Raw genomic sequence first — 20899 nt, 5'->3', positions numbered from 1 at the left:
TTTAATTCAGTTCCATCAACATGATTTAATATAAAATCCTACAGATAGGTTAGATAGCCAAATGCACCAATTTAAATCAAATATAAAGAAGTATGAATTTAATGGAATTATTTCATATATAAGATCCCCAAAGTCTTAGTGTAGTTTTAACTGCATGTAATAAATTAATTCAGCTGTAGCATTAACTTAACAAATTTCATTTACTCACTTGGCTAGACTTCAGAGTCTAAAATCACTTGCCTGTATGCCATGGAGCATGGAAATAGGACTTAAATGGAAGATTTTATATAAGCTATTATGTCATGAAATTGACTATTAGATTCTTCAAGACACACACAAATAATATTTTACTAATGGAAAACATGGGTTTTGGTTTCTGTTGGTTTTTTTTTTTTTTAACCTTTTTCTAGGTACTTTGTCAATTTGTTTTTAAAAGCATTTATTTTAATGTGGAAAATAGTGATTTCTAAATTCTGGCTTGATAAATTACATTAGGTATAGCATTTTATATCAGTACATCCAAATAGAAAGCTCTATTTTAATTCACTTTGATGTTTAGTTGTTAGTAATTTATCATTAATTTAAAAAAGTAATAATAGGGCAGGCAGTTGTCTTCAAATCTTTAAAGTCTAACCATTTCTATTTAGGGGCAACTTGTGATTCCATATCCCCTCTTTCCCAGTGCTGCTGGCCTTTTGGTGTGGGAGGGAAAAGCCCCACTGGCCTGGCAAAGGTATACTTGAACGCCACTGCATTTCAAATACTGGTATTTCCACCCACTCTCCGTGCCAAACTTAGATCTTTCACTAAAACTCAAATCACCTCTCTGGTTGTAGAGCCTACAACAAATTGCTTGTATTTTTAGTAAATCTCTGGTTTTATCTTTGAGTAGTATGATCTTTTACAGGGTTCTTACTAATCCCAAGATTAAAGTGGACTCATTTGCTTGACTGGTTCTAATTCATTATCACTAGTACTAGATGTTTGTAATTTGGATTTAACCTCTTTTATAGAAAAAAAAATCTTGTTTATTTGCATGAGGTCTAACCTATATTTAATCTTCTATTTCTTAAATAGTTAAAGTGTCAAAAAGTTGAAGATCCATCATTAGGATTTTGAATTTTTGGAATAATTTCCCTCTTTTTACATGAATTAAAGTGAAATTTTTAAAAGTTTGATTTCTAACAAATTTTGTAATTTGTCAATGTCTCTTGTCAGATCTCAAGGGGAAAATGTTTTATGCCTATTTAAATAGAGAACTAAGTGGTCAAATTACATTTGTTTTCAATAATTTTCTGATCAGAGATAGATCCACACTGCCTTGATTTGTAGCTTCTTACCTTAAGTACTGCCACCCCCTTTGAACTTTATTACAACTTATCTTGCACTTTTGAGATCCCTTAGAAATCATAATACCTAGTCATAACAAACAGGAAAACTTAAAGTAGATTTATAGTAAGTATAATCTTTGACTTTCTTGGCTTTTATACATATTCATCATTTTCTAAGTTAGAGTGGAAAAGGAACTAATTTAGCAGGCTTTCTTCCATTTGTATGAACTTTATAAATATCCTACATAACTTGTTCTAAAAACAAATAATAGGCAAACATAGCTAACTCTGACCATTTTGTCTAGTTTTGAATGTTTCAACAAATAGAAAATACTTAGAGATGGAAGGAATGTAGAGAGCATCTGATTTAATCTTAAATTCCATTCAAGAAATCTTGTATTCCTTAGCAGGTACCCTCTGTGTGTGGCATTAACATTGAGGTCACAGAGGTTTTCAGTGCCTTGAGGACCCAGACCTTTAAGATTCCTAAGGCATTCCACAGAAACTTAAGATAAGAGTTGTGTGATTATTCTAGAAATTCAATTCACAACATAAAAATGTAATTGGTTTCGTAAATGATTTGGTAGCAGCCAAAAGTAGCCAATTATTGAGTTTTACTGCTAAGGCTTTTCTCTTCCCAGCATTTTGTCATTTTTTTCCCCAGAGTTGAACTGAAAGTTTGGTTGCTTTCAATATTCAAACTCATATTTAATAATTATTCTCATTTCTGCAGGACTTTTCCTATAATAACATTGTTCAGATAGTTGGTACAAATATTTTTATCTTAGGGATCTGAGGTTAAGCCCATGGTGACACACCTAGAGAGTTGTCAGAGCCAGCATTCTAACCCAGCTATCTTGATTCCAACATTCTTCCTACTGTGTTACAGTGCCTTTTAAACTTTTGAGGCCCACTAATTTCATTTTGTTTTTACCTGAGGACTACATTAAAAAGATAACCAGTATTACTGAGTAGTTAATGGCATGCCTTTGTGTCCATTGCACATCATATCTGGAAGGTCAAGTTCATTGCCTGTTTTTCTTATGTTTTGAGTAAAAACCAGAACCAGTATTGGCTTAACACATTTTGTTAATGTGCATCTTTATCTCATTGGCCCAACTCATTATATAATTTTGGTGGCTTAAAATATCTTTTTATCCAATTCCATAACATAGGAAAATGAATCTGAATGTGATAGGGATTGATTGAATCTTTATTGGAACCATGATTCTGAAAACAAAACTCCAGCTGTTGATTATCTATACTATTAAGGCAGACAGGGAAAGCACAGATAAATAATAGACCAACTCTTCCAAATTGAGCTGCTATTTTTTCACCCTTCTTCCTAAAAACTAAATTTATTGCATTTGTTTTGAAGGCTGGAAGAGTGCTATTGGCAGCCAGAAACTTTGCGAATGATGCTTCATTTGATATTAAGGTAAGGAAGATGCTTTGCTGTATCTTCATACTGAATTTTTGAGACATTTTTTTGCTTCTTTATTGGTATGGTTATTTTATACCATTATTTGACTAGCATGTGTCACAGCCCTCTCTCACTTAAATCCAATTCACTTGCATCACCTCCCTGATGTCATGGTCTTCTTCAGAACGAAAGACAAACAACTTCTGTGAATTGTCCCACTGGGACCCAACTGGAACTGGCCAGTTGGGCATCTTAGCTTGCTTGCTCTTTCTTCCTTCTTTCCTTCCTTCCTTCCTTCCTCCCTCCCTCACTCCATCCCTCTTTTTCTTTCTTTCCCTCTATACACATTGGGTATCATACCCTTACCTGCAGGTGCTCTGTCCAAAGGAATGTAAATTTTTGGTCTCTGAAAGCTTTATTCTTAAGGACCATGCCTTAAACCCAAATCACTTTACTCTCATTGATTGGCCAACATTTGTTTGGGCTCTGATAGGCTCAGAGTGAACAGTAAAAGCAATTGTTTGTTTTGGCCAGAAACCAAGAGGGTCTTCCCTTACCAGATTGATTTTTTTTTTTTTTTTTTTTTGGACTAGGTGAAAGAGGCCATTCTCTGCCTCATTTCTTACCTACTCGTAATCACTGAATGGGCGTTGCCTCAGTCAAACTGAGACCTAATAAAGACCTTAGCTTAAAAAGATCAAGGTCTCTCACTGCATCCAGGGCCATCTGCACCTGTCCTGATCTCTAACTTGCCGCTGGACCCACGTGGCTCTGGAGGAGAAAGTGAGGCTGGTGACTTTGCACAGCCCTCCCTCACTTAACTCCAGTTCACTTGCATGTCATGGCATCACCTCCCTGATGTCACGGTCCTCTTTGAGAATGAAGGACAAACAACAACAGCTTGTGTGCCTCACCAGGAAGGTACTTAATAAACGGTGGGTAAATGCACAAGTGAATGAATTAACATAATCTCTTAACCTTTTTTATTTTGGGAATTTGGTGGTTCAGAAAAAGTTTGCTGTTAGCTAAGATTATAATTTATTCTCCCTATTTATAGGTAGGGTACATGATACCTCTTAGAAGCTAACTAGTAAAAATGAAGTCACAATAATAAACGGGATTTGATTCAATGAAGAAAGTGAACAAGACATTTCTATGAGTGTTTCTTTGATAGTCAATGAACAATTCAGTTTTCTTAGGTAAATGTATTTGGGAGGTCATTTTTCCTTCTGAGAATTTAAACCATTTTAACATGAGTTTTAGAAAAACAGGAGATAAAATATACTGTGAAACATTTTGAGAGAAGCTACTTGGCTATTTGTCTGATTAGGTAAATTTTAGAACGTGTTGGGAGCATTTACACTGAAATAAATGAAATTTCCAGAAATGTGACGTTCATCGGCTTGAGGATGAACCTCCCACCACAGCAGTTCTCACTAGAGAGGAAGGACTCAAGTACTATAAAATCATGCAGACTGTCCGTCGGATGGAATTGAAAGCAGACCAGCTGTATAAGCAAAAGATCATCCGTGGTTTCTGCCACTTGTATGATGGTCAGGTGAGTAGAAATTTGGTGAGAACATAGTATTTGGATTTTGTTATCTATGTGGGTGAATTTACACATTGGGTATAGTACCCTTACCTGCAGGTGCTCTGTCCAAAGGAATGTAAAATTTTTGATCTCTGAAAGCCGGCCACACATTTCTGAATAGGTGTTAAAGGTTTGAGATCAGCATCTGTTAACTTGTAAATACAGTGAGGTTTTTTCAAGTTCATATGGACAAATCTTTTAGTCAAAGTAAATGAATCAGATGGTACCTGAGTCAGTTCATTAGCAATTTAGTGGCACTAATCATTGAGCCAGCTAATGAACTGATTGTTTTTAGTTATTATATAACTGTTTAAGACCTGACCAAAAGCGTAGCTCAACTTAAGTCAACCAGTAGACAAAGCAACTGAACCAAAAACCAAATAGTGAGAAACTTGTTAACCTAGTATACAAAGGACTATAGGGAACATTTTTTAAAAGTTATATCTTTTTATTTAAAGAAACATAACACAAATTAGAATTCAGTATGTTTATTTAGTTATTTGTTTCTCAGGCTGTACCAAATATCCACAGCTCCTGCCTTTTTTTGTTTGTTTGTTTGTTTCTGCTTTTTTTGCGTTCAACCAAGGAACATATAAAAGTATAATCAAGGCTTGCCTTGTACATACAGCTCTCTGTTTGCCTGCCCCTTACCTACACAACTATCTAATTTCTACTAGGGTAGGGGCATTATGTGAATGTAGAACTGTCCTGAAATGTGTCTTTGCCTTTCAAGTTCTCTTTCAAGCTGTGTATAATCTGATGCTATCAAGTAAGGTTCTTAGAATTGAAGCGGAAGTGAATTAGAGGAGTTTTTTAAAATACTGTTTTATATGTGCTTAATTTAAAAAATTCTTTTGTTTTGAAGTGCTTGACTCCTCAATTCTGTTCTACAGGTTTGAGAATTTGTTACTTACAGACATTGTGGGTGTTCCACATGTTTTAAGAACTATATTGAGTTTGATTACATAGTTTTAGTATTATGACCAGCTGTGCATTTTGGGGGAGTCTTTTGGAGGACAGAGCTTGGTTTATGGGAGAGAAATTTTCTGTTCTGCAATTAAATGAAATTTTCCTGTATTGTTCCAAATCTTTGGCAGTAACCTGATAGTCTTGCTTTTTGGTGAGGCAAATGGGGTTAAGTGACTTGCCCAGGGTCACACAGCTAATAAGTGTCAAGTGACCTAGTAGTCTTACAGAGAAAGAGCTAGATATTTTAAAATTGCTTAGTGACCTTTTTTTTTCTTTAACACAGGAAGCTTGTTGTGTGGGGCTTGAAGCTGGTATAAATCCTACAGATCATGTGATTACAGCCTATCGAGCACATGGCTTTACTTATACTCGTGGTCTTCCCGTTCGAGAAATTCTGGCAGAGCTTACGGGTTTGTTTTTAATACATTTATGAAAAAGATAAATTTTGAAATAATTATCATTAAGACCACGTTTCTGTATTTTTTTCCCAGTAAAATAATTACTGTTATGAGAGTTATTATCAGAAACTTTTTTCCTTTAAAAACAAAATAGTTTGTTACAAGGAAAGGTTCTCTTGGTAAGAGAATAGGGAAGGATATGTTTGCAAATATCAGAAAGGATATACATAATCTTATCCTATCCTACATCTTAATAAACTGCAGGCTTTGACAGTATTCCAATTTTACTTGTAAAATGTGAACTGTGGACACAATGTCAGTCATGCTTGAACTTTTCTCAAAGCATGAAAACAGACCTTTCTCTGTCAGAAAGAAATTACGAAAAGATAGTTGGGCACAGATATTCTATTTGTGAAATTTAAATCTCTGGGTAATTTCTCTTTTAGTCTTGATGTCTTTTATTTAATGTAATAGTTTAAACTGTTATATTTACCTACATGATTATGTGCTCTTTTATAATAGAAAAATAGGTAGCATTTCATCTCTTCCATGTTCTCTGCCACAGTGCATGAAATTGAATTACTCCTTCATAGTTGCACATCCCTGCTTTTTATCTCAAAACTGGCATTAAGTGTTATCCTTGAAATGTGTGCTGTGGACTTAGCCACTCTAACCCTTAGGTTTTAATAAGAAGATTTTAATAATTTTCATTTTCCAGTGCCACGTTTTGGCAAATATCTGAGGCTCTTGAAAGCTGTGCCTTGGCAGGCCTGGCTGGCTGAGAAGCCTCTGAGCCATGGCCTGGTAAATGTTCTGGCCAGTATGGCCTAGCCGACAGCTCTTAGACCGTATACGAGCTATAAAAGGTTAGGGTGTACATCAGGGCAGACAGTCTCTCAGTGTCATAGATTCTGAGCTGGAAGAAACCATGTCCAACCACTTCATTTTCTAGGTGGAAAATCTGAGGCAGGGAGAGAGAGGACAAGTAACTTGCCCAAAGTCACACACTGCAGAATAAAGCACAGTGGCTTTGAGCATAGGTCTTTGGACTCTGTTATATTGCACACTTTACACTGTACCAATCTGAAAAAATTAGAGATGACTTGGAGTATTAAGAATAAGAACCAGATGTGATTATAGGGAACTCCCAGATTAGGAAACTTCCACCACTAGTGCAGGTTAACGCCTTCACTGCAGCTTGTAGCTTTAGAGAATCTCCCAGAGCACAGTGTCTGAGTTGACTGACTTTCCTAGGATCACACAGCCAGTGTATGTCAGAGATGGGATCTGAACCCAGGTCTTCCTGCCTCAAGAGGCCAGCTCTTTATCCACTGTTCTGTGTTAAGACTAGATCATTTTATTTGTATTACTCTTTGGTTTATTCTTTGGTAACTGACAAGATAAAATAGAAAATGCCTGATCTTGTCGGCTTTGGAGAAGGAAAAGGCACACCACTCCAGTATCTTTGCCAAGAAAATCCCGTGGACAGTATAAAGTGCTAAAAAGACATGACATTGGAAGATGAGCCCCTCGGGTTGGAAGAGCCTGGTGGGCTATGGGTTATGGAGTCATGAAGAGTCAGACACAACTGAACAACAACAAAAATTGCCTGCTTTGGTGTGTTGCAGAAGGAAAGTTTCTCATTGTTTAAAAGTCTGACTTAAGATTAATTCCCTTTAAGGAGTCATAAATGCCTCTGGAAATCCTACTTCTGTTCACTGTGTTACTTCTTTTCTTGTCACCCTGACTCTAAGGCTGGGTATGAACAAAGGGAAAATAGGTCGTATTGGAAAGTCTGGGCTCCTTCTGAGGTGGAAGCCGGAGGGAGCAGTTGGGGACTGGGAGAAGGTCCTGCTCTTACTGGGGAATTGATGCTGAGTAGTTGGATTTGGAGAGAAATAGGCAGGTGCTGGATGAAATGAATTATACTTAGATTTCTAAAGAATGGAACCCTGTAAAGACATGTTTATATCTCTCACTTCTAGGACGAAGAGGGGGATGTGCCAAAGGAAAAGGAGGCTCTATGCACATGTATGCCAAGAACTTCTATGGTGGCAACGGCATTGTTGGAGCTCAGGTACTCTGGGTTGCCAGCGTGTCTGGGATGGACCAAAGGACAGGGCCTTCTTCCTAGGCCCAATCTGGGACATGAGGCTTTTCCAGAAATTATCTGTTTTTTTGGTCTCCCTGACTCAAACCCATTCTTTACTTCATTCTGTCTTTCTCAGCTCTCACCTCATTATTTTCCCTCCACAGGCTCTCTTTTACCTCTAGAATGAAATGTAAACTGTTTGGCATTTAGAGCTCTTTACAGCCTGGTCCCTCTCACCTTTCAGTCTCCTCACACTTGGCTACCTGCCCTATGGCCCCATTGCTTTGCCTTCACGTTGGCTGGCTCCCATAGAGCTGGTGGCTCAATTAATAGAGCCCTGGGCCAGTCACTTGACCTCTTTTGACCTCAGTTTCCTTACCTGTGGAATGGGAATAATAATAGCACTTACCTCATAGGGTTATTGTGAGAATCAAATAGGATAATATTTGCAAAGCGCTTTGCACATTGCGTGGCACATAGTAAGTGCTTTATAAATGCTTGCTCCCTCCCATGTCCGAAATGCATTGTCTCAGCTCTACCTTTTGGAGTCCTTGGTTTCTTTCAGGACTTGGTTCAAAGCCTACCTTCTTCGTGAGCCTCTCAGGTCCCTTCAGCTGACGGGGCACCCCCTCCCAACGCTGCCTTGTGTATATACTCATGTGTCGTGTTGTCTCCCCACTGCTTAGCAGTTCCTTGAACATAGTAAATGAGCACTTAATGAATGCTCATTGATTGATTGATTTCTTGGATTTGGAGTCAGGACCTAGATTTGAATCTGCTTCTGCCACTTGTGACTTTGGGCAAGTCACTTAAAACTCTCTGGGTCTGTGTTTCCTCATGTGCAGAATAAGGGGATTGGAATAGATGAATCTTATGATTCCTTAAGTGGCAAAGCTCTTTGTTATTTGGGCCATGAAGTCAACTCTTGATTTATATTTAGTTTATTGTCGGCTTTGAGTTAATCACGGTAACCTGAGATTCCTTACTGATGTTCAGAAGCTACTCGATAGGCTCAAATCAAGCAAGGAGGTAGGGAAGAGAAAAAGAAGCGTACAAGATTTTGCCTTAATGATTGATGAGCACATCTGCTTGTGTTTCCAGACGTCTATAAATGATTTTTGGACATATTATTTTGTATCCTCTTCTCATCAATGGGTATAGATAATCAAGAGGCAGCAGCTAATAATTTTTTGTTGTGCCTGCAGGGTATTTATTATAATTTCTTTCTTAACATTTACAACTGTAATAATATATGAGGAAAAAACCTAACATTGCATTTACTCATGTTGTTTCCTCCATTTTCTGAAAATTATTTTAATGGGGTCAGAAGGAAAATCTTGTGGTATTGCTACAATTGTGTATTGGGGTTCGATACCCCAAACTCTGTGTACAGGATACATTTCAGATACTGATTCCTTCTCCTGGTTTGCTGTGGCTCAGTTCTATTCTTAATTTTAGGTACCTTTGGGAGCTGGTATTGCCCTGGCCTGTAAGTACAATGAAAAAGATGAGATCTGTTTGACTTTGTATGGAGATGGTGCTGCTAATCAGGTTAGTGTATATATGGTAATAGATTATAGTTGAATTAATTATTTGGGGTTTTTAAAGAAGTTGTTTCCATTTATTACTGCTAGTTATCAGACAAAACCTGACATGTTTGGTTTTTATTTTAATATTACTGGTTTGTCTGCTTTGTTGTTGTTGTTGTTGTTGTTGTTGTTTTAATGATTAGAAAAGTTTGTCAGGGATTAGATGAGATCACAACCTTCACAACATCCCTTAAAGGAAATTTTGTCTTCATTGGGGTTTTGAGACCCTGGTTCCTTGACAGAACTTCTCCCAGTACAACATTATCCTGGGAATCAGTAGTAGAATTTGGAATAAAACTTGAGCTTGAAGAAGAGCTAAATTGTCTTTTTAGGTTTATCTTTTCTGTGATGGGCTGTTTGCTACCTTATTTCTATAACTTTGAAAGCACAGACAGTTCTTGTTTTACGTAAATTCACATTAGGCAAAATCCACTCCCTGCCTGCAGAACCCAGCTCCAGTTCCCAGCATGGCAATTTCGGCATCTAGGGTCCTCTGCTCCAGGCACCGAAGCCCTCTGTGGGGAGGGGGGGGAGGGACAAGGTGGTGCCTCACCCATAAGGAGAGGGGGAGGTCTGCTCAACTTTTGTTACATGAGAATTGACTGTGTCGGTGATGCTGATTTGTTTGATGAGTTGCTTTGTTGCAGAGCAGTATGGTTTTTTTTTGTTGTTGTTTTGAAAGCTTGATTTAAAAGGGCTGAGTTTTAGAAAGAATGATTTTTATCCTGTGTAGAGTAGCAACTTCTAAGAATGTTAGAGAGGCAGTAGGGTATGGTATAGTGGATTGATGGAGTATTAGACCTGGAGTCAGAAACCTTGGGTTCAGTTCTAATGTCGGACATCTACCCGATGAGTGATCCAGCAAATCACTTAACTTCAGTTTCTTCATCTATAAAATGAAAATAAAAGCTTCCTTTCGGGGGTGATTGTGAGCATAAACTGAGATGGTGTAAAATGCTTTGCTTACCTTTAAGTGATTATATAAATGGGAGTTATGGGAAAATCTAAGTAGTAATGTAATGAACATACTTTGAACCTGTGCACATTTTTTTAGGGTCAGATATTTGAAACTTACAATATGGCAGCTTTGTGGAAATTGCCTTGTATTTTCATTTGTGAGAATAATCGATATGGAATGGGAACTTCTGTAGAGAGAGCAGCAGCCAGCACTGACTATTACAAAAGAGGAGACTTTATTCCAGGAATAAGGGTAAGAACATTAATTACATAGAAATCTGGTTCCAATATGACATTTTTGAATAAGCATAATTAACACATTAGCCAAGAAATGTAAAATTATACTGGATTTGAGACTTTAATTTTGCCTTTTTATTGAATGTTTATAACAGGTAGATGGTATGGATGTTCTGTGTGTCCGTGAGGCAACAAAATTTGCAGCTGCCTATTGTAGATCAGGAAAGGTAAGGTCATTGGATTCTTCTCCTTCTGTCTCATTATTGGCAAACCCAAGATTCCACATTGTATTTACCAGTCTTAGCACTGGAAAGTAACCCTGTTAGTCAACAAATTAAGACACACATTTATTAAACCTACTGTGTGCTAAGCACTGGGGTGCAATTGGGGAGAATAAAGCAACCTTACCCTGCATTGCCCTTTTTTATTCCCAAGTTCCTGCTTCACCACTTTACTGGTCCATTAAAGTTGTGGTAGGACAGTTGAGAATTTAAGATAGCTGTGCTTAAAATACGCTTCTCAAGTAGATGTGGGATTTGGCTTTTTGGTCCAGGCTGGGGGTGGGGAGGAAATTCTGCAAATTACATGGGTTCAGTAGATCTGCATTTGTCAGTAAAGGTCATATGATCTTGTACCAGATCTTGTTGCCTCAGTCCTAAAAAATTGGGGAAAGAATGGACTGACCACTTGACTGAGGATTTCGCACAACTTTCCATGTTTGGCAGAGGGCCCAACCCTTGAATAAAGATAATTCAGGTTAGGGGAGAGAGAGCATGAAGAGTGACCGCTGAAATTCCCCAAGTGCTTTCAGACTTGGTGTTTTCCAGCTTTTTTTTTTTTTTTTTTAAACCCAGTGGCTTTGCTCTGAAGCTTTACATTTTCTTTTTCTTGGGTGAGAGGTTAGGACACTCAGCTTTGGGAAAATACTTGTTTAATAGCAGCAATTAGAATGAGGGGAAGAAAGTAAAGAGATTGAAAAGTGAGGAGAAATTATAATAGAGCAGAAGAGAAGCTATTACAGTAATAATAGCTTACATTAATATGAAGTGCTTTACAGTTAAAAGTACTTTATACACATTGTCTCATTTGAGTCATGACACCACTGTGAGGTGGGTATTACAGGTATTTCCACAAAGAAAGGCAGGTTTCAGCCCTCCAGAACAGACACTCTGGGCGACTCTGTTGGTCTCATTGCTATGTTAGCTCCAGCATTGCCAGAGGATCCATTCCAGTGGGCCAGCTGTTGTTGCCATCAGTATGATGTGGAATGAGGAGAAAGGGCAGTTTTCAGTGAATGGCTTCAGTTTTTTCCACAAATTATGAGGTGAAGTCCTCAGCATAGAGGGAGAAGAGATGGGAGAGACTTGAGGTCAGAAGTAAAGATTTGAAGCAATTGCTGTGAAGAGTAGGATAGAAAATCAGTTAGGGAGGAGTAGAATGACTGCCTTGCTACTTTAACTGCCCAGTTGAGATTACATAACACAAAATCGTAGCCAGCCCTAAAACTTTCACTTTTGTAATTTTCTTTAATTCTATTCATTAGCATGCAAATAAGGATGAAGGAGGTGAATAGTAGAACTAAACAGGGGTTGTGGTTTGGCAAGGTGTGATCAGCTGTAAGACAAGCTAGCCAGAGATGAGAGAGTAGAGAATAAGATAGAATTGCCAGACCAAGAAGTCAAGCTTGAGGGTAGTGAGGAGAGTGTAATCAGGGCAGGGGTGATAGCCTGGGAAAGGACTAAGGGGTGAAAAAAACAGGTCACGGGACCAAGAACATAGTTAGGGATTGTAACGCAGAGGGAATAATAAAAGGTTATGATCAGATAAAGAAATTCTGGAGTCCATGAACATGGAAGTGAAGCACTTGTGGGTGATAGGACCAAAGATATGATCGTCTCTGTGTATCTCAAGAGGAGTAGGAAATGTGCATTAAGTAGATTAAGGACCTGGGAAGTTTGAGGATATGAGGGAACATCAGTGAATGTGTATATTGAAGTCCTCTAGTATCAGGATAGGAAGTTGGGTAGGGAGAGACTGAGCTAAACACTAAACTCATTGAGGAAAGAATGTATCTGGGAGATGTTGATAGACAATAGCCCATGGTAGCTAGGTGCTAGAGGAGTTTGTGTTCTAGGGCAGAGCAGCAACAGAAAAGGCCCTGGAGACCACGGAGAAGTAGGGAGTTGGATATTGTCCCTGGCAAGGCCCCAAAGATAAAATCCATCAGAGCTGGGAGAGACCATGAGCCAAAATTTGCTGCTACGCAGCTTCTAACATTATTTACCTTCCTAAAACACTGGGATTTTCTTTTAGGCATGTTTTATCTAGAATGTATATGAAGAATACTGTTGTTTTAATATAGTAGAACTCAGTGATTTTGAGAATACTTTCAAAATTGCTAATCAGTTTCTGTAAAAATTGGGAGAATGGTCTTCTTAGTGGAATGAATGCAGGCTTTATCTAAGCTTTTATTACATGAATGACTTTCATATTAACATATCATGTAACACCTAACTTCTCCCTCCCTTGTTCAAAACAAGCTATAGCTATATGCTTAAGTTCCTTAAAATGAAAAAATTTTAAAGGCAATAGAAATTAAGTGTTAGAATTTAGAACAGTTCCCCTAAAAACTATCATTCAAACATTCTGTAGTATGGGTACAAATTCATTTCAGTTGAATTCCTCGAGCATTTATTAAGCACCTGTTACGTTCCAGGCACTATGCTAGGCATTGGGGAAACAAAGGCAGAAATGAAACAGTACCTGTCCTCAAGAAGCTTACTTTCTGCTGGGGAAAACCAGTATGTTCACAGATAAGTAAATACAAAATATATACGAAGTAATTTTGGGAAGAGAGGAGTAGTAATCAGTGTGGGAGTCAGGAAAGACCTCGTGTAGGAGGCAGCATTTAAATTGAGTCTTAAAAGCAAGGGATTCAAACAAGAGAGGTAAGGAGGCAGGGTATCCCAGGCCTGGGGCCTAATCTCGAAAGAAAAGGGCAGAGGCTCACAGAGAAGAGAGAGAAAATGTTATGGATGAGGAAGAGCAAATATGCTAATTTGGCTAGAATGAGAGAACATTAGTGTAGTAATGTTCACTCAATGTGGACAGATATCTTGGAGAGTGAAGTGCCAATTAGGGGGTGAGGAGATAATATTGCCAGGGGTTGAGACATGAATAGGAAGTGGAAAACTGAAGACAGACTCCTTTTCTGAGGAGTTTTATGTACAAAAGGCTGAGAGGTATAGAAGATCACTTTGAGGGATGGCAGAGTCAAGCAAATTGTTTCTTTTCTGGCCAGAAACCCTGTGGGTCTTCCCCTCCCAGATTGAATTTTTTTTCTTTTTCTTTTTCTTTTTCTTTTTTTGACAGGCAAACAAGGCCATTTCTTGCCTCATTTCTTAGCTAGCCTTAAATCACTGAACAGCAACACCCATTCAGGCAAACTGAGACCTGGGAACGAACTTAGCTTTAAAAGGCCTAGGTCTCCCACTGCATCTGGAGTCATCTCAATCATCCTGATATGTGTCTTGCCACTGGACTCAGATGACTGTGGAGGAAAGAGTGAGGCTAGTGACCTTGCACATCTCTGCCTCACTTAAATCCAATTCACTTGCAAGTCAAGACATTACCTTCCTGATGTCTTTGGTCCTCTTCAAGAACAAAGGACAAACAAAAACAACAATCTGATCCAAGCCTGTTTGCAGGCAGCATGATTGTGTGCCTTTATCCTGTGGTATTCAGCAGCATGCAAATAAAAGTAAAGGACGTTGATGGTAGTCCAGAATTGGGGTTCAGCAAGGGAATGAATGGTAGTAAGACTGTAGAGGAATATGTAGTTAACATATTTAAGTCAAGATTTTGAAGGGAAAAAAGATCACCAAGGATGATGGTTGGAAAAAGCAGAATGGAATGACTGGGGATTGGAGTGAGGACAGAAAATAGGTTTAGGTCAAAGGTGAAAATGTAAGGACTGGAATTATTGCTGGAGGAATTTTAGAGTTCTGAATTGTAGAAGTGAATACTTAGGTGATGAATTTAAAGAGTATTGAAAGAGTGTTTGAGGTGGCATTGGCATTTGAAGAGGTGATGAGCTAGAGACTCTAACATAAGGAAGAAAATTTGACCAAAATAACACCAAAACTTTGTGAGATTTGACCAATGTCAGGAATATAGTTCTGGAAGGGCATACCTCATTCAAGAGGAACAAGTTAGGTAAAGGGGGAAGGACAGCCGTTTATTATCCAAGAAGAGCAGCCAAAACAGAATCCTTGTCATTGGAGTCACTCGGAAGGAAGGAGGTTAAGCCCTGCCCTCGCCGGTCCTCCCCACCCCACCCCACCCCCCAAAAAAAAAGCAGAGCTAGTAGTAGTTTGGCTTTGCTTGATAATTTTATTCTCCAAAAGAATGAAGGTAGCACTAAGAGGAGCTGTTATTCTAGACCTGATTCTGACCAACAATGGGATATTCGGTGAAGGTATAGATAACATATTTACAGTTGACACAATGCTGGGTGGGATTGTTAATAATGTAGATGATATAATAAGGATCCAAGAAGATCTCAGCAGTCTAGAATGTTGAGCTAAATCTAATAAGAGGAAATTTTATAAGGATAAATATTTCTCTTGCATTTGGGTTCAGTCAGTTTCACAAATATAAAAACATCAGTAGGTGGTTGTGACTACTAGATTGGCTGAAGAAATGCTATTTACCCCAAAGTATCGGGGTTTTATTGGCCTAAAAGCTCAATAAGAGTCAGCACCCTGATAAACTAACCCCCAAAAAGTGGTGTAAAGCTACATTGAGAGGAGACATAGGATCCTAGAGCAGGGAGGATAGTTCCATTACACCCTGTCCAGGTCAGATCCGATCTGGAGTACTGTTCAGTTCTGGGCCCTACAGTTGAGCAGGGATGTCAGTAGTCTAAGGAACATCCAAATCAGGATAACCAGGCTAGTGAAAGACCTCAAGATAAAGGAACATGATGGTCAGTTGCAAGTACTAAAAGTGGAAAGAATTCTGAACTTGAGGTCACAGGATCCAAGTTCAAATCCTGACTCTGCTACTTATCTGAATAAGTCACTTGACCTCTCTGGACATTAGTTTCCTCATCTGTAAAATGGGGGGTTGGACTAAGTGACCTTGAAGATCCATTCCAACATTGAGCTGTAATCATATATTTAGCCTGTAGAGGGGGAATGGGGAATATTGTAGTTTGTTTCATGTATTTTAAGATACTGGAGGGAACAAAATTAGAACATTGGGTGAAAGTTGCAATTTTAGCCTTGAGCTAAGGAAAAACTCTCTATTGGCCTTGTCCTAAAGTGAAAGAAATTGGTTAAAATGGGAGTGGTTCTCTCCCCCCCACCCCCCAACAAAGTCTGCATGACTCCTTGTTAGGAATATTTAGAAGGAGTTTTGTTAAGGAGATAGAGGTGGCTTTAGAGGGCCTCTGATGTCCTTTTCAGCTCTCACCTTTCGGGTGACCTGCTTGAATATGGAGATATGTAGCACTCTGCATACACAGGCCTGCTTATGGCAAATGTGAAAGAACCGGAGGATTTAGGATCACGTATATTGAGCTTAAAGAGCCCTCAGGCCAGCTAATATAACCTTCTCCTTTTCTCAGTGAGGACCCCAAGGCCCAGGGAGGTTAATACATGGCTTGCTCAAGGTCATTGTTTCTTGACATGGCTGATGAGATAGACCTCTCTGCATTTGATCCAAGATATATTTGCAACACATTTCCAGTTCTCTTATTTTAATCATGTTTTCTTCATCTTGCAGGGCCCCATGTTGATGGAACTGCAGACATATCGTTATCATGGACACAGCATGAGTGACCCTGGTGTCAGGTATAATAAGAGGAACTCTTTAAGTGTGATCTGTAATTACATTTAAAATAGAAATTTGAGAAGAGTTCTTTAGGGTTTATATCCCTGTATAGGGTTTATGTCATCATCACGTTGAAAAGTGAAAATTCAGACAATTGGGTTTTCTGACCTGCAGTGCCAGATAATCATTTGGGGCTTCTTCTCCCCCCCCCACCCCCCAAATTGTATTGGTCAGATAAGTTATATCTTAGGTATCTGATATTAGCAAATACAATAGTTAAGGCTGAAAGTATAAAATAGACTATTAAACTAATTTAGTTGCAATAAGAAATCAGTGCTATAAAAGTTACATATGTAAAATGATAAAAAAAAAAAAAACTTCCCTTGTGGAGTTCTTAACTTTAAGCAAAGTCTGAGAAAGAAAATGATCTTTAGGAGAACTTTGTGTATTTTTAAAAAATTGAACCTCTGATTTCATTCTTACCTGAAATTTCCTTTGCATTCAATGTAGATTGGCACCTGCTGTGCAACTTATAGACTAGTAGTCTGGAACATTGAGAAGTAACTGTGTAATGTGCTCAAGGTCACACAGAGGTAGAACTTGAACCCAGATCTTCCTGACTTTGACTTTCTGTCTAATCTGTATTCATCTCCTCTGCCACAGTTGCCTCTCAAGGCAAGGATACCTGCTTGTATAATAAAGATGTCAGACTAGGGAAATGATACTCCCAAGTGAGCAACCACTATTACTGGATCTAGTTCTGCAGTTCATATTCAGAATTGAGGAAACTAAACTTAAGTGAAAACTAATTGAAGCCTTTTTGTTTATAAAATGGAATCTGCTGTGTAACATCTAAAAACAAAAATACCTAAATAAAAACATTTAAATAATGTTAGCTGTTGGTCAGTGCAAAGTGTATAGAAAGCCAGAGTTTAGAGCTGGAAGGGACCTTAAAAGTCATCTAGTTAAAATCCCTCATATGACAGATGAGGAATCTGAAGCCAAAAGAGGAAGTCACTTTTCCCAGGAAATACAGGCAGTATCGGAGGGCCAGGATTTTGCCCTAGATCTTCTGACTTCAAGTCAAGTACTCGTCCAACACCATGGAAATTATGTGACCCTTTTCTTTTTTTTTTTTTTTTTTTTTTTTCAGCCAAAGACAAGGTTTATTAAAGATCCGCCATATTAGCCAGACTCTTAAGAAATCTGAGCACCTGTGAGCTATTGGCTAGATTGTAAAAATCTGAACCATGACCCTTTATTAAGGAATTAGTTATTATTAAGGAATAAGAGGGCATCCCTGTCTAGATACTTCATTACTTTGATAGATCTTTGATTTCACTGTGGGTATTCCTAATGATATGCCCAGTGATAGATAAAAAACTCTTGTGACTGTTCCTTCCATAAATTCTCCACAGGAGATCCATCCAACACATCCTGGAATGTTTCAAAGTCTCCTAAATTAGATCTATAATCATTCAAAAGTGTTTGACTCTACTGGGGGAAGAAAAAGTAGATAAAGAATACCTATTGTGCAGTTAAATGAACAGCTGCCTAGGGTTAGTCCATTAGTAGATGGATGGATGGATGGATTGGGTGGTTAATCACCTATGCAAATGGACAGTGAGTTAAACAGGAAGAAGAGAGTAGCAATACTTTATTCTGTTTCTAGGGTTTTGTACATTGTTGCTATGTAAAAAATGTCACTTCCCTACTCAAAAATCTGTGGTGGTTCCTCATTGCCTTTCAGTAAATTCCTAATCTTGGCATCCCTTCACAATCTTATTGCAGCCTCTTTTTCCAGTCTTATCCCATACTACTCCCTCACATCCAATATCCAGTCAAACTAAACTTTGTCCCCCACCAGCCTTGATCAGATTATCTCTGGAACAAACTCCCTGCCCGCCTAGTCTTAATCTGTTGCAATCCCTTCTTTCAAGGCTTCTCTACCACACAGGTGAAAATGATCTTTCCTCAGATTTCTCACAGTAGTTCACCCTTCCCTCCCCCTGTTAATAGTTATTGCATACATGTTTCCCTCACTCCTATACCTCCTCCTTTTAGATCATGATCCCCTTGAGACCAAGGGCTAAATTAATAGCTTTCTATACTCCTGGTTGTTGCTGGGAACAGTTTTTGCTGGTTTCAGGGAAGAAGAAAAAAATGCATTTTTCCCTCTTTGAGGGTCCTGTGTGCCCTCAGGGGCACAGTAATAGTCACTTGTTTCTCTGCTGTTATAAGATACATGTATAATGGACCATTTCAGTGAGTTGGCTGTTCATCAAACTGCACAGCACATTCTTTAGCCACTATTTTTATACTCCACTCGAGTACCTCTAAAGCTCCTCCTATACCCATAAATTCAGAACCACAGCCCTCAAGAACATGGGAGCACATGGAGATGACTGGGAAAAACCAAGATAATTATCAGAATATATGTAGTGGTGGTGGTAGTAATTTTTATTCTTTCCTCAGTAGTAAGGATAGTGCTTATCAAATGTTTAGGTCAGGTTCTCTTTGAGTTACTGATTTTTCTGACAAATCAAAATGTAGTCAGCAATTTGAATTATAATTCTCTCTATTTTTATAGAAGAGAGCAGTATTTCTCAGAATTTTTTTTGTTTTAATATATTGATCAAACATATGTGAATTGTATTTTGCAAAGCTATCACCTCCTACCTTGGAAGAGGGTATTTTTTTTCTCCTTTTAAAGATAATCTTTGTTTTACAACATAGTTATCGTACTCGGGAAGAAATTCAGGAAGTAAGGAGTAAGAGTGACCCTATCATGCTTCTCAAAGATAGAATGGTGAACAACAACCTTGCCAGTATTGAAGAATTAAAGGTAAGATCATGTTACAGTAGTCTGTCGTTAACTGTTTGAGTGATTTTGCCTTTCTTTGTTCCTGGATGGCAATGCTTAAGAGGGGAAAAAAGAGGCTTGAGGTTGCCTAAATCTTGGAAAAGAACTTCATCAGGCCTAAAAGAAATTAGAAAATTAACCATTTTTCTTTTTTTTTTTCTTTTTTGAAACTGTGAAGCCTTCCATTTAAGCTATTGCTAATGCTTAAATGACAGTAGAGCTTACTATTAAGAAAACCTTGGTGATAGAGCAAATGTTCAGTTCTTACATGAATAAAATCACAAGAATATTTCAGTTGACTGAGGCTATAAACAGTGTGCCATTGAACTAGCGTTAATACAGTCTGCTTCCAAAGTCTCTTTGGAAAAGTGAACAACTGGCCATTTTCAAAAATGGTTTGACAGATTAAGTCTAACTGAAAAATCTTCCTGCACCTAGTTCTTGGTATGAGCTTATTAGCTTTTTTTTTCTTAATTTGTAGAAATACCATTGGTATTTTTACAGTCCCAGTGGTACAGAATAACTACCACTCGCCATCCTTTCTGACTCATAGGTTCCCGACACAGCAATACATCCCCCCCCCCCCCCCCCCTCCACTGGAACGTTTCAGGGGGTGGTAGTAGCCTCAGGTGAAATTGAGGGGGCCTTGAGTAAGGACAATAAGGAAAGAAGAGAAGAGAAGAAAATTTTCAAAAACCGTTCATACATGTTTCATCTGTTGTGTAACAGAGTTAAAGCTGTAGTGATTACATTTTTTTCCAAATAAACACAAAATGCAAATTATAACCAATCAGTGCTGAAGGCTTAACCAGTAGGTGTTGACAGGAGAGTGTGTTGAATTGTCGGGAAGTCCAGCATGCATTGGCAGGAATATGTGTGTGTTATGACTTGTTTACAATATGATACTATACGGTTACATGACACAATATTTCGTTACCAAAATTTCAGTGCAGAAAAACCCCCACAAATTTACAATAAACTATTAAGTTTAAGATGCGTAATTTTTTTGAAATGACTCAAATAAAAAAAAATCATTAAAGAGTTAAAGTAGATTTTCAGGGGGGCCCTGAGTATTTTTTTTTTAAAAGAAATTCAGTAGGCCAAATAACCTCTGCTTAATCAACAAGGAACTGATAGCACTCTGTACATAGTAAATACTCAATGAATATTGATTTAATTGAGTGTTCAAATCCTCTTAACTTTTAAAAGGAAATTGATGTTGAAGTAAGGAAAGAGATTGAGGATGCCGCCCAGTTTGCTACAGCTGATCCAGAGCCACCTTTGGAAGAATTAGGCAATCACATCTACTGCAGAGAGCCACCTTTTGAAGTTCGAGGTGCAAATCAGTGGATCAAGTACAAATCTGTCAGCTAAAAGGAAGTATGTGTTGAAACTTATATAAGGTCTTTAATGGAACTTTATCTTGTCAGCTCTAAGAAACTAAGTGTTAGGGATGAACCTTCACAAACAAGCATTTTGAATTGTCATTAGAAGATACTAAATTCAGGGCAGCTAGGTGGTACAGTGGATAGAGCTCCAGCCTTGGAGTCAGGAGGACCTGATTTTAAACCCAGCCTCAGACGCAGATACTTACTAGCCGTGTGACCCTCGGCA

The 20899-nt window shown here is 38.3% G+C and overlaps 1 protein-coding gene across 2 annotated transcripts in view; it reads left to right on the top strand.

The window, feature by feature from the left end:
- PDHA1 (pyruvate dehydrogenase E1 alpha 1 subunit) overlaps window positions 1-20863 on the top strand; it is a 28150-nt gene extending 7287 nt beyond the window's left edge. For both annotated transcript variants that reach the window (XM_027866216.1, XM_027866213.1), the window contains 10 exons: window positions 2710-2769; window positions 4139-4312; window positions 5598-5724; window positions 7698-7789; window positions 9263-9355; window positions 10448-10603; window positions 10743-10814; window positions 16375-16442; window positions 19159-19267; window positions 20495-20863. In XM_027866216.1, the coding sequence (XP_027722017.1) occupies window positions 2710-2769; window positions 4139-4312; window positions 5598-5724; window positions 7698-7789; window positions 9263-9355; window positions 10448-10603; window positions 10743-10814; window positions 16375-16442; window positions 19159-19267; window positions 20495-20659 (1116 nt within the window). In that variant the 3' untranslated portion in view covers window positions 20660-20863. The remainder of the gene's footprint in view (window positions 1-2709; window positions 2770-4138; window positions 4313-5597; window positions 5725-7697; window positions 7790-9262; window positions 9356-10447; window positions 10604-10742; window positions 10815-16374; window positions 16443-19158; window positions 19268-20494) is intronic.
- Window positions 20864-20899: the final 36 nt, after the last annotated feature.

The sequence above is a fragment of the Vombatus ursinus genome, unplaced genomic scaffold, assembly GCF_900497805.2.
Source record: "Vombatus ursinus unplaced genomic scaffold, bare-nosed wombat genome assembly UNPS02001419.1, whole genome shotgun sequence".
Lineage (NCBI taxonomy): Eukaryota > Metazoa > Chordata > Mammalia > Diprotodontia > Vombatidae > Vombatus > Vombatus ursinus.
Note: the sequence above shows the minus strand (reverse complement) of the source record. Positions and strands in the feature narration are given on the sequence as shown.